At 51.6% G+C, this 13,078-nt stretch overlaps 1 protein-coding gene across 2 annotated transcripts in view; it reads right to left on the bottom strand.

The window, feature by feature from the left end:
* Positions 1-5,850: 5,850 nt before the first annotated feature.
* The window catches only part of KANK2 (KN motif and ankyrin repeat domains 2), a 36,294-nt gene continuing 29,066 nt past the window's right edge, over positions 5,851-13,078 (bottom strand). For both annotated transcript variants that reach the window (XM_010329533.3, XM_003941788.4), the window contains exons 10-13: positions 12,403-12,545; positions 9,625-9,825; positions 9,455-9,544; positions 5,851-6,287 (exon numbers count right to left, since the gene is read on the bottom strand). In XM_010329533.3, coding sequence (XP_010327835.2) covers positions 6,234-6,287; positions 9,455-9,544; positions 9,625-9,825; positions 12,403-12,545 — 488 coding nt within the window. In that variant the 3' untranslated portion in view covers positions 5,851-6,233. The remainder of the gene's footprint in view (positions 6,288-9,454; positions 9,545-9,624; positions 9,826-12,402; positions 12,546-13,078) is intronic.

The raw sequence follows: 13,078 nt of genomic DNA, 5'->3' as shown, positions 1-13,078 counted from the left end.
TTGGTAGGAAACACTCTAAATTGTCGACAACGGTATTTCTATTAAGTGGGATATGGCACCCTGCAATCAGCAAACACTGCTGTATTGTTTGAATTTAGACACTTTGAGTCCTAACCACTCTGGAGGCTGAGTTGGGAGGATTCATTGAGCCCTGGAGGTCGAGGCTGCAGTGAGCTATGATTGTACCACTGCACTCTACCCTGGGTGTGAGAGTGAGACCCTGTCTCTCTTTTTTTTTTTTTTTTTTTGAGACAGAGTTTCGCTCTTGTTACCCAGGCTGGAGTGCAATGGCGCGATCTCGGCTCACCGAAACCTCCGCCTCCTGGGTTCAAGCAATTCTCCTGCCTCAGCCTCCTAAGTAGCTGGGATTACAGGCACGCGCCACCATGCCCAGCTAATTTTTTTTGTATTTTTAGTAGAGACAGGGTTTCACCATGTTGACCAGGATGGTCTCGATCTCTTGACCTCGTGATCCACCCGCCTCGGCCTCCCAAAGTGCTGGGATTACAGGCTTGAGCCACCGCGCCCGGCCTACTGTATTTATTTTTGAGTCGGAGCCTCACTCTGTCGCCCAGGCTGGGGTACAGTGCTGCAATCTCGGCTCATTGCAACCTCTGTCTTCCAAGGTCAAGCAATTCTCATGCCTCAGCCTCCGGTAGCTGGGATTACATGCATGTACCACCATGCCCAGTTAATTTTTTTGTATTTTAACTAGAGATAGGGTTTCCATGGTTGGCCAGGCTGGTCTCAAACACAAATGATCCGCTTGCCTCAGCCTTTCAAAATGTTGGGAGTATAGGCATTAGCCACTGCACCTGGTATAATTCATTCACTTAAAACTTGTTTTTTTTTAAGAGACAAGGTCTCACTTTGTCACCAAGGCTGGAGTGTAGTGGGACAATATTCACTCACTGCAGCCTCGAACTCCTGGCCATGAGTGACCTGCCACCCACCTCAGCCTCGAGTAGCTGGGCCTATAGAAAAAAGCCAGCAAGCCTGCTAATTATAATTACCTTTATTTATTTATTTATTTAGAGATGGAGCCTAGCTCTGTTGCCCAGGCTGGAGTGCAGTGGCATGACTCTCAGCTCGCTGCAACCTCTGTCTCTCGGATTCAATTGATTCTCTTGCCTCGGCCTCCCAAGTAGCTGGGACTACAGGTGCCCACCACCATACCCAGCTAGTTTGTGTGTGTGTGTGTGTGTGTGTGTGTGTGTGTTTAGTAGAGACAGGGTTTCATGATGTTGGTCAGGCTGGTCTCGAACTTCTTACCTCAGGTGATCCACCCACCTTGGCCTCCCAAAGTGCTGGAATTACAGGCATCAGCCTCATTTACCTTTAAATGAAAATAGCCACATGTGGCTAGTGGCTGCACTCTTGTTGGGTGCTGGTCTAGGAGAGCATGAAGGTGTTTACTGTGATGTTCTTGCAATTGTTCTGTGGCTTTGAACATTTTCCAAGATAAGGCCATTTTGAAAAACAGATTTGTGGTGGCTCATGTGTGTAATCCCAGCACTTAGGGAGGCTGAGGCGGGAGGATGATTTGAGTCTGGAAGTTTGAGACTGGCTTGGGAGACATAGCAAAACCGCTTCTACAAAAAAATTAAAAATTAGGCCCGGACAGTGGCTTACGCCTGTAATCCCAGCACTTTGGGAAGCTGAGGTGGGCAGATCACTTGAGGTCAGGAGATCAAGACCAGCCTGGCCAACATGGTGAAACCCTGTCTCTATTAAAAATATAAAAATTAGGCCGGGCGCGGTGGCTCAAGCCTATAATCCCAGCACTTTGGGAGGCCGAGGCGGGTGGATCACTAGGTCAAGAGATCGAGACCATCCTGGTCAACATGGTGAAACCCCGCCTCTACTAAAAATACAAAACATTAGCTGGGCGTGGTGGCGCGTGCCTGTAATCCCAGCTACTCAGGAGGCTGAGGCAGGAGAATTGCCTGAACCCAGGAGGCGGAGGTTGCGGTGAGCCAAGATCGCGCCATTGCACTCCAGCCTGGGTAACCAAAGTGAAACTCCGTCTCAAAAAAATAAATAAATAAAAAATAAAAAAATAAAAATAAAAATAAAAATTAGCCAGGCATGGTGGTGGATGCCTGTAATCCCAGCAACTAGGGAGGAGGCTGAGGCAGGAAAATCGCTTAAACCCAGGAAGCGAGGTTTCTGAGCCGAGATCGCGCCATTGCACTCCAGCCTGGGTAACAGAGCGAAACTCTGCCTCAAAAAAAAGAAAAAAAAAAAAAAATAGGGGTTGTGTTACATGCCTGTACTCCCAGCTACTCAGGCAGTTGAGGTGGGAGGATCACTTGAGCCCTGGAGGTGGAGACTCCAGTGAGCTATGATTTGCACCACTGCATTCCAACCTAGGAGACAGAGTGAGACTCTGTGTCAAAAAAAAAAAAAAAAAAACCACGACAAAAAAACCAAGCCAGGCCTGTAATCCCAGCACTTTGGGAGGCTGAGGTGGGGGGATCAACTGAGATCAGGAGTTTGAGATCAGCCTGGCCAACACGGTGAAACCCCATCTCTATTAAAAATACAAAAATTGGCCGGGCGCGGTGGCTCACGCCTGTAATCCCAGCACTTTGGGAGGCCGAGGCGGGTGGATCACGAGGTCACGAGATCGATACCATCCTGGTCAACATGGTGAAACCCCGTCTCTACTAAAAATACAAAAATTGCCGGGTGCGGTGGCTCAAGCCTGTAATCCCAGCACTTTGGGAGGCCGAGGCAGGTGGATCACGGGGTCACGAGATTGATACCATCCTGGTCAACATGGTGAAACCCCGTCTCTACTAAAAATACAAAAATTGCCGGGCGCGGTGGCCCAAGCCTGTAATCCCAGCACTTTGGGAGGCCGAGGCAGGTGGATCACGAGGTCGAGAGATCGAGACCATCCCAGTCAACATGGTGAAACCCCGTCTCTACTAAAAATACAAAAAATCAGCTGGGCATGGTGGTGCGTGCCTGTAATCCCAGCTACTCAGGAGGCTGAGGCAGGAGAATTGCCTGAACCCAGGAGGCGGAGGTTGCGGTGAGCCGAGATCGCGCCATTGCACTCCAGCCTGGGTAACAAGAGCGAAACTCCGTCTCAAAAAAAAAAAAAAAAAAAAAAAAAATTGGCCGGGCGCGGTGGCTCAAGCCTGTAATCCCAGCACTTTGGGAGGCCGAGGCAGGTGGATCGCGAGGTCAAGACATGGTGAAACCCCGTCTCTACTAAAAATACAAAAAATTAGCTGGGCATGGTGGCTCGTGCCTGTAATCCCAGCTACTCAGGAGGCTGAGGCAGAAGAATTGCCTGAACCCAGGAGGCGGAGGTTGCAGTGAGCCGAGATTGCGCCATTGCACGCCAGCCTGGGTAACAAGAGCGAAACAATGTCTCAAAAAAAAAAACCAAAAATTAGCTGGGCGTGGTGGCAGGTGCCTGTAGTCCCAGCTACTCAGAAGGCCGAGGCAGAAGAATCACTTTAATTCAGGAGGCGGAGGTTGGAATGAGCCAAGATTGTGCCATTGCACCCCAGCCTGGGTGACAAGAGCAAAATTCCATCTCAAAAAAAGAAAAAAAAAGGAAAGAAAAATGTATCTATTTTAAAGCTTAAAAGGGAGCACAGTGAAAAAAGACACAGAATCATAATTATTGGTAGGTTTATTAAATTTGTTTACCTTCTAAAAAAACGATTACAAAAAAGAATACTTCATGTAAGTGTAATACTGGCTTTATGGACGTACCGTGATCAGAAAGTGAAATTAAAGCTCATGGAGATGCGTGAGAAGAGAATGGGCACACGGGCAGGATCCCTGTAGCCCACTGAGAGAAGGAAGTACAGAGAGACCCATAGACCCATCTCAGGGGTCACACATTTCTGGGCCCAGGAGTTGCTTCCAAGAGCTTAAAATACATGTGCTGGCTGGCTCCAGGGCTGGACGCACAGGCACAGGACTCTTGTACCGCTTCTCAAAGCTGCCCCTTCCCCGTCAGACACCAGCAATGGTTCCCAATCAGCTTTGGTTTTGTTTTCTCTGCAATTTACACACAAACACCATCCTACTGTCCGTCCATCCATCCATCCATCCATCCATCCATCCATCCATCCATCCATCATCCATCCATCATCCATCCACCCATCCATCATCCATCCACCCATCCTCCACCCATCCATCCATCCATCATCCATCCATCATCCATCCACCCATCCTCCACCCATCCATCCACCCATCCTCCATCCATCCATCCATCCATCATCCATCCATCCATCCACCCATCCTCCATCCATCCATCCATCCTCCATCCATCCATCCATACATCCATCATCCATCCATCATCCATCCACCCATCCTCCATCCATCCACCCATCCTCCATCCGTCCATCCATCCATCCATCATCCATCCATCCACCCATCCTCCATCCATCCATCCATCCATCCTCAAGCCATCCTGCTTGTTGTCTCTTTTGAACAGCCAAGCCCTATTTTGTTTTACGTACATTCCCTTCACTAAAAATCAAAGCAAGCCAATCTACACTGAGCCAAGAAACCTACTTTTCAAAGGAGAGAAACCACTGCTTTGCTTTCTTTCATGAACCTGCGAGCTCTCTGCACTCTCTTGCTGAAATTTGGCTTTAAAGCCGTGGAGGCTGAGCCCACTGGCCTCCAAAGGGCAGTACACATATTTGGTTTGGAGCACACTCCTGATCACAAGGCACATTTTTAGAGGCTTGGAACCCTTCCCTTTCTCTTGCTCACCAAGGAAAAGGCACAAGAAAATGATGTGGAGATTCTTGGGGGACAGAGCAGGCCATGAAGGAAACTGTGAGTGTCTCTGGCAAGCCCCATTTCCCGCAGGCTCTGGTCCAGGCAGCTCCGGAAAGTCTCTGGGTTGTTAAAAAACCCAGCTGGCCCATGTTTGGTCTTCAGAAAAGCCCTGTCTCTTTAAGTTTGCGCCGGGAGGCCTGGGGACGGCCAACTTTTAATCGTGCACACATGGGGTTTTTGGGAGCTGGCCCTGCGCTTTGCCAACAAGCGCATGCCCTGTTTTCTTTCCTTTGAGGAGAGAAATTCTGGAGCCCTGGGGAGGAACAGGATGGCCCTGTGACCGTAGTCTGGGGCCTGGCAGGGTGGGGGGATGCAGAAGCCAACCTGAGAGCCAGATCCCTTTCCTGCATCTCCAGGTCTGAAGGATTTTCTAGGAAAATAACCTTTGCCAAGGCTTCCATGTGGGGAAGGGACGGGTTTCTGAGTAATTTCTCTCTTGCTCTCCCTTTCTTTCTTTCCTTGAGACAGGATCTCGCCATGTGGCCCAGGCTGAAATGCAGTGGTGTGATCACAGCTCACTGCAGCCTTGACCTCGGGGCTCAGCCTCCCAAGTAGCTGGGACTACAGGCGCGCACCACCCACACCCGGCTAACTTGTAAATTTCTTGTAGAAATGGGTCTTGTTGTGTTGCTTAGGCTGGTCTTGAACTTCTGGGCTCAAGCTCAAGCTCCTGCCTTGGCTTCCCAAAGTGCTGGGATTACAGACGTGAGCCACCATGCCTGGCCCGTACTTTCTCAATTGTGAATTTGTTCCCTGTAAGTCACATAGCCTGTCCTGAGTCCCTTCATTTGAATGAGGGTAAAAAGACAGAGGTGACAAGGACAGAATCTGTCTTGGGAAGCAATCAGAAGAAAATTCCCCTAAGAAAGCTGTCTGGGAGGCAGTGGACATAACACTAGTCTACATCAGACAATTAAATGTGAGGGATGAAGGGTGAGCCCCAACCGGTGCGAAATAACACTTAACATTAAAATGAAAAGATGCAAGTTCCAGTGACTTTCAAATCTGGCAACAAATCATAAGACTCCCACCCCCTCTTCTGCAACAATGATTCAAAAATACGGTTATTTTTTTCTGTTCCTTCTTCCTCCATCCATAATTACCAGCTGATTGTTCTCAGTGTTCTTCATGAAACCCATACCCCAGCATCGGCCCTGGCGCCAATGTATACAAGAATTTTGCTTCGGTCTGCGCTGCGGCTGCTTTGAACCGAGGAGCCAAGAAAACCGGCTTGGAGCTGGAGTCCTGTGGCCGGCGGGCTCCCCCAGGGAAGCAGAGGGAAAATGTGCTTGCCTTTGAGCTGTGGGCCCTGGGGAGCGGGAGTCGGGTGGGTCAGGGATGAACGAGAGCAAGGAGGAGACGGGACAAGGGACGGTTGGCCCCCCAGGGGAGGTCCGCGTGTGGCCTCCTCACGGCTACTCTTCTGCCGAGGATGATGCAGGGCTCTCGTCATCCGACATCGGGGCAAACTGAAAGGAGAAGCAGCATTCTTTTCATTTGGGATCCTTGCCAATATCCCGAGGCGCCGATGTGGTGGCTGGCCTGGTAGATGTGGTGGGTGAGTGGGAGGGAGGCATGGCCCCTGGCCCCAAGGAGGCGGCCATCTGGGGGCACCGTTTTGAAGAGGCAAACTGGGGCCAAGGAGCTTCACGGGGGTGAGGGATGGAAGGGAATGAGAGTGGACAGTGGCTGGTCAGGGAGGGGGAAGTCTCAGCTGGCTGTGAATGGCATCGAGGGGCCAGCCATAGGGGAAGGGAATTCCAGGCAGCCGAAACAGCATGTGCAAAGGCCCTGGGGTAAGTGCAGAGGAGGCGTGGCATTAAGGCCAGTGTGGGTGGAGGGGGAGAGAAGCGGGAGTGGGGAAGGTGAGGGTGGTTGTATACGGCTTGGTGGGTTTTGGAGAGGATTTTGGCTTTTTTTTTTTCTTTTCTTTTTTTTTTAGGTGGACTTTCACTCTTGTTGCCCAGGCTGGAGTACAATGGTGCAATCTCGGCTCACTGCAACCTCCACCTCCTGGGTTCAAGTGATTCTCCTGCCTCAGACTCCTGAGTAGCTGGGATTACAGGCGCCTGTCACATGTCTGGCTAATTTTTTGTATTTTGAGTAGAGACAGGGTTTTGCTATGTTGGCTAGGCTGGTCTCGAACTCCTGACCTCAGGTGATCCGCCTGCCTGGCCTCCCAAAGTGCTGGGATTACAGGTATGAGCCACTGCACCTGGCTGGAGTGTAGTGGTCCAATCATAGCTCACTGCAGCCTCAACCACCTGGGCTCAGGCAATCCTCCTGCCTTAGCCCCCTGAGTAGCTGGGACTATAGGCACGTACCACCAAGCCCCGCTAATTTCTTTTCTTTTCTTTTTTTTTTTTTTTAAGACAGTCTTGTTCTGTCACCCAGGCTGGAGTGCAGTGGTGTGATCTTGGCTCACTGCAACCTCCACCTCCTGGGTTCAAGCAATTCTCATGCCTCAGCCTCCCGAGTAGTACAGGTGCCCACCACCACACTCAACTAATTTTTATATTTTTAGTAGAGATAGGGTTTCACCATGTTGGCCAGGCTGGTCTTGAATTCCTGGCCTCAGGTGATCCACCTGCCCTGGCCTCCCAAAGTGCTGGGATTACAGGCGTGAGTCACTGCGCCCGGCCTAAATGCTCCTTAAACACATCAAGCACATTCCTGCCTCAGGGCCTTTGCACCGCCTGCTCCTGCTGCCTGGAAGGCCACGTGATTCACTCGTTGACTTCTCCAGGTGCTGACTCAAATGTCATCTCTTCTCTGAGGACCTCCCCATCCCTCGCCATCCCACGTCCCGTGTTTTTTTCTGAGACAGAGTCTCTCTGTGTTGCCCAGGCTGGAGTGCAGTGGCATGATCTCTTGCTTACTGCAACCTCTGCCTCCAGGGATCAGGGATCAAGCGATTCTCCTGCCTCAGCCTCTAGAGCAGCTGGGACTACAGGTACACGGCCTCCCAAAGTGTTGGGATGACAGGTGTGAGCCACCGCGCCCCGCCTGATTATGTCTCTTACCAGAATGCCCCCTCCATATGGGTGGATACTGTTTTCTGTTTTGATCAGTGCTGTGACCCCTGAGGACTGCCTAGAACTGGGTCTAACACACAGCGGGTGCTCAATAAATATTTTTCAAATGAGTGAATGGTGACTAAGACGTGCATTTGGAGCCAGACAGACCCAGGCGCGAAAACTGTTATGCCATCCATGACCGTGCAGCTTCTCTGTGACTAATTTCCTCACTGGGGCACCATGAGGGTTTAGCAAGCAGCTGACCATGAAGCTCTCAGCAGGAACCCCAGACACAATCAGCTCTTCATAAGCCTCCGTCCCCCTGGCCAGGGACAGTGGCCGACCCCTGTAATCCTGGCGTTTTCAGAGGCCGAGGAGGAAGCATGGCTTAAACCCAGGAGTTCAAGCCCAGCCTGGGCAACATAGTGAGACCCCCATCTCTACAAAAGATAGAAAAAAAATGGCCAGGTGCGATGGCTCACGCCTGTAATCCCAACACTTTGGGAGGTAGAGGTGGGCAGATCACTTGAGCTCAGGAGTTCAAGACCAGCCTGGCTAACATCAGCCTGGTGAAACCCTATCTTTACTAAAAATTCAAAAATTAGCCGGTCGTGGTGGTGTGCACCTATAATCCCAGCTATTCTGGAGGATGAGGCAGGAGAATCGCTTGAACCTGGGAGATACAGGTTGCAGCGGGTGGAGACTGCATCACTGCACTCCAGTCTAGGTGATAGAGCAAGACCGTCTGAAAACAAAACAAAACAAAACTCAGCCAGGTATAGTGGCATGAGCCTGTAGTCCCAGCTACTCAGGAGGCCGAGGTGGGAGGATCACTTGAGCCCAGGAAGTGGAGGCTGCAGTGAATTATAAATGTGCTGCCGCATTCCAGCCTGAGTGACAGAGTAAGACCCTGTCTCGCTGGGAGCAGTGGCTCACATCTGTAATCCCAGCACTTTGGGAGGCTGAAGTGGGGGGATCGCCTGAGGTTGGGAGTTTGAGACCGGCCTGATGGAGAAACCCCGCCTCTACTAAAAGTACAAAATTAGCCAGGTGTGGTGGTGCCTGCCTGTAATCCCAGCTACTCAGGAGGCTGAGGCAGGAGAATCGTTTGAACCAGGGAAGCGGAGGTTGCGGTGAGCCGAGATCATGCCATTGCACTCCAGCCTGGGCAACGAGAGCAAAACTCCGTCTCAAAAAAAAGATCCTGTCTCAGCCGGGCGTGGTGGCTCAAGCCTGTAATCCCAGCACTTTGGGAGGCCGAGGCGGGTGGATCACGAGGTCAAGAGATCGAGACCATCCTGGTCAACACGGTGAAACCCGTCTCTACTAAAAATACCAAAAAAAAAATTAGCTGGGCATGGTGGTGTGTGCCTGTAATCCCAGCTACTCAGGAGGCTGAGGCAGGAAAATTGCCTGAACCCAGGAGGCGGAGGTTGCGGTGAGCCGAGATCGCGCCATTGCACTCCAGCGTGGGTAACAAGAGCGAAACTCCGTCTCAAAAAAAAAAAAAAAAAAAAAGATCCTGTCTCAAAACAAAAACAAAAACAAAAATAAAAACAAATCTGTCTCCTCTCAGAGCCCCGCCCGCTGCGCACCCGCCCTGCCTGGTTGAGACTCACCGAGCACTTGATGTTCATGCGGGAATACAGCATGGACGCAATCTCACTCTGCCCCGCGTCCAAGGCCACCATCAGAGCTGTGCTCCCGTCCTGCAAAGTATCGGTGCTAGGAAGGATGTCCCCACACTGTGCTGCCGCCCTCCCCGGGGTGCACCTGGTTGGAGACTCACGCGATCCATGAGTGAGATGTCACAGCTGGGCACAGCCAGCAGCAGCCCCGCGATCTCCTTGTGACCGTGCTCACAGGCGCACATGAGGGCCGTGGAGCCATCATCATCTTGCACGTTGACGTCCGCCTCGCAGGCCAGCAGGGCTTTGACCACGTCCACCCGCCCGTGGCTGACTGCCAGCATCAGGGCTGTCTGTCCGGCCTGGGGAGGGCAAGGAACAGGATTATGGCTCATGCAGGCCCCGGGGCAGGACACCCTTGCTCTAGAACCTGCTGTGGCTCCCACATACTCTGATGGTGAAATGTACCCTCAACTTGCTGGTCTCCTTCTGAATCTCAAACAACCCTTCTCATCACTGGGGGAGACAGAAAGCAGAAGAGTAGTTGTGAGGGGCTAGGAGAAGCGGAGGCAGGGGGAGAAATAATGAATGACTACTACTGGATACAGGCTTCCTTTGGGGGTGATGAGAACGTTCTGGAATTAGACAGAGGTGCTGGTTGCACAACACGGTGAAGGTGTTTTCATGCCAGCAGTGATTTTAGTATTGTTTTGTTTGAGAGACAGGGTCTTGCTCTGTTGCCCAGGTTGGAGTGCAGTGGCACGATTGCAGCTCACGGCAGCCTCGACTTCCCCAGGCTTGGGTGATCCTCCCACCTCAGCCTCCTGAGTAGCTGGGATTATAGGCATGAGCCACAGTGCCTGGCTAATTTTTGTATTTTTTGTATAGATAGGGTTTTCCATGTTGCCCAGGCAAACTGTTCCCTTTCAAAGGGTGTTTTGTGCGCTGTGGCCCAGGCCAGTAATCCGAGCACTTTGGGAGGCCGAGGCGGGGGGACTGCTTGAGCACAGAAGGTCAAGGCTACAGTGAGCTGTGATGATGCCACCGCAATCCAGCCTGGGTGACAAAGTGAGACCCTGTCTCAAAAAAAAAAAAAAAGTTAGAAATAAAGGGGTTAATCTTGTTTTGTGAATTTCACCTTCTTTTCTTTCTTTTTTAATAGAGGAGGGTTGGTGGGGGGTGGGGGGGGGTTTCCCTATGCTGCCCAGGCTGGTCTCGAACTCCTGACCTCAAGCAATACTCCTGCCTTGTTCTCCCAAAGTGCTGCGATTACAGGCATTAGCCACCTTGCCAAACCTCACCTTAATTTTTTTTTTTTTTTGAGACAGAATCTCACTCTGTCACCCAGGCTGGGGTGCAGCGGTGTGATCTCAGCTCACTGCAACCTCCACTTCCCAGGTTCAAGTGATTTTACTGCCACCTCCTGAGTATCTGGGATTACAGGCATGTGCCACCATGCCCGGCTAATTTTTTTATTTTTTAGTAAAGACAGGGTTTCACCATGTTGGCCAGGCTGGTCTTGAACTCCTGACCTCAAGTGATCTGCCCAACTCAGCCTCCCACAGTGCTGCAATTACAGGCATGAGCCACGGTGCCTGGCCTTCATTTTTTGAAAATGAAGTCACTAAAAAAAAAATTCTTGGAAATTAAAGCAAAATTAAATCAATAAAGATAAAGCAAGTCATGCCTTCTATGGCTCATCACAGCTCCCTGTTGTGTTCCTTTGCTGTCTGCAGGCTGTTCCCAATCCTCCTCCTCACTGTCCCCACCAGGTCCCTGCTTCTCTGGTCTTTTTTAAATTTTCTTTATGTTTGAGAAGGAGTTTCGCTCTTGTTGCCCAGGCTGGAGTGCCATGGCGCGATCTCAGCTCACTGCAACCTCCACCTCCCGGGTTCAAGCGATTCTCCTGCCTCAGCCTCCTGAGTAGCTGGGATTACGGGCATGTGCCACCACACCTGGCTAATTTTGTATTTTTAGTCGAGATGGGGTTTCTCCTTGTTGGTCAGGCTGGTCTGGAACTCCCGACCTCCGGTGATCTGTCCGCACTGTCCTCCCAAAGTGCTGAAATTACAGGTGTGAGCTACTGCACGTGGCCTTCCTTGCGCTTTTGCCCAGACACCTGTTCATAGGCCCCAGTCACCTCCACAGTCAACTGTTTCTGCTTTCCAACACACATCCGAAGGGAGCTCTCAAACCAGGGATCAGTCCACGCCACTTCCCTGCTTAAACTCCCCTGGTGGCTTCCTGTAGCCCTTGAGTCCATACTGGCTTGAGTCCTGGTGCTTCCTGAAATGTGTATGTCTCAAAGCACGAGCTAGTGAGCTTCAGGAGACCATGCCTGCTTATTCACCATTTGAGTCCCCAGTATCCAGCTCGGGGAACCCAGTTGCTGCTCAATGAACTGTCCAGCAGGATGTAGGACAGGGTCATATTAAGAAAGGTAAGGGGCCGGGCGCGGTGGCTCAAGCCTGTAATCCCAGCACTTTGGGAGGCCGAGGCGGGTGGATCACGAGGTCAAGAGATCGAGACCATCCTGGTCAACATGGCGAAACCCCGTCTCTACTAAAAATACAAAAAAATTAGCTGGGCGTGGTGGCGCGTGCCTGTAATCCCAGCTACTCAGGAGGCTGAGGCAGGAGAATTGCCTGAACCCAGGCAGCGGAGGTTGCGGTGAGCCGAGATCGCGCCATTGCACTCCAGCCTGGGTAACAAGAGCGAAACTCTGTCTCAAAAAAAAAAAAAAAAGAAAAGAAAAAAAAAAAAAAAGAAAGGTAAGGACCCCCATATCCTCCATTCCTTCCAGTTTCCACAAGAAGGGCCTGTGTCAGAGGCAGCCTGGCCATGAAGAGCTAGACCACCCGGATTTGGGCCTGGCACCCAGCTGGGATGCCACAAAGCAGGAAGAGCCGCCTGGGTCTGCAGCTGCCGAGGGACCCTACCTGGCTGGCTTTGGCATTGACGTCGCCAAGCCGGAAGAGCTGAAGGACAGTCTCGATGTCGTCCTGGGTCTTCAGGGTGGCCAGGGCAGTGAGCATAATTGGGCTGTAGCCAGCACGGTTCTGTTTATCCACCTTGCAGACACCTAGAGGGGTGGTGTGAACCCTCAGACCAGGCATCTCTGCTGGTGGACCACCCCAAGGAACATGGGTATCACGTCTCCTCCATCAGTCTAGCATGCCTCCCTCCCTTGCTTTTCTCAGACAGAGGACCCTACTCTGCCCAGAGGCCTCCATCTCCACTGGGTCACCCCACTAGACCAGGGGCTCCTGAACTTGGAGACGATCCCTCCTTCATCAGATCTGGGGCCCCCGATGCTGGGCATCTGTATTTAGGGCTGAGAACAGAAACTGGGTCTCCCCCATTAATTTGGAACAGCCATTTACTCTCAGACTGGCCCATGTCTCCCCCATCAGCCTGTGGGCCCTGCATCCTTCATCACCCTGGGAGGCCGTCTCCCCAATAGAAGGGCATGTTTCTTCCTGCCTAACTGAGGACCATGTCTTCCTTCCAAGCCTGACTTGAGGCCGCATCCTTCTCTTAGACCAGGGCTCCAGGGATGTCACCTCCATCCTGCAGGTGTGTCTGGGGATGCTGGAGGGCCACGTGTTTTCCCTA

This window comes from Saimiri boliviensis, chromosome 14 (assembly GCF_048565385.1).
Source record: "Saimiri boliviensis isolate mSaiBol1 chromosome 14, mSaiBol1.pri, whole genome shotgun sequence".
In the NCBI taxonomy this organism is placed as follows: Eukaryota; Metazoa; Chordata; class Mammalia; order Primates; family Cebidae; genus Saimiri; species Saimiri boliviensis.
The sequence above is the reverse complement of the archived record's forward strand: the minus strand, read 5'-3'. Positions and strand labels throughout refer to the sequence as shown.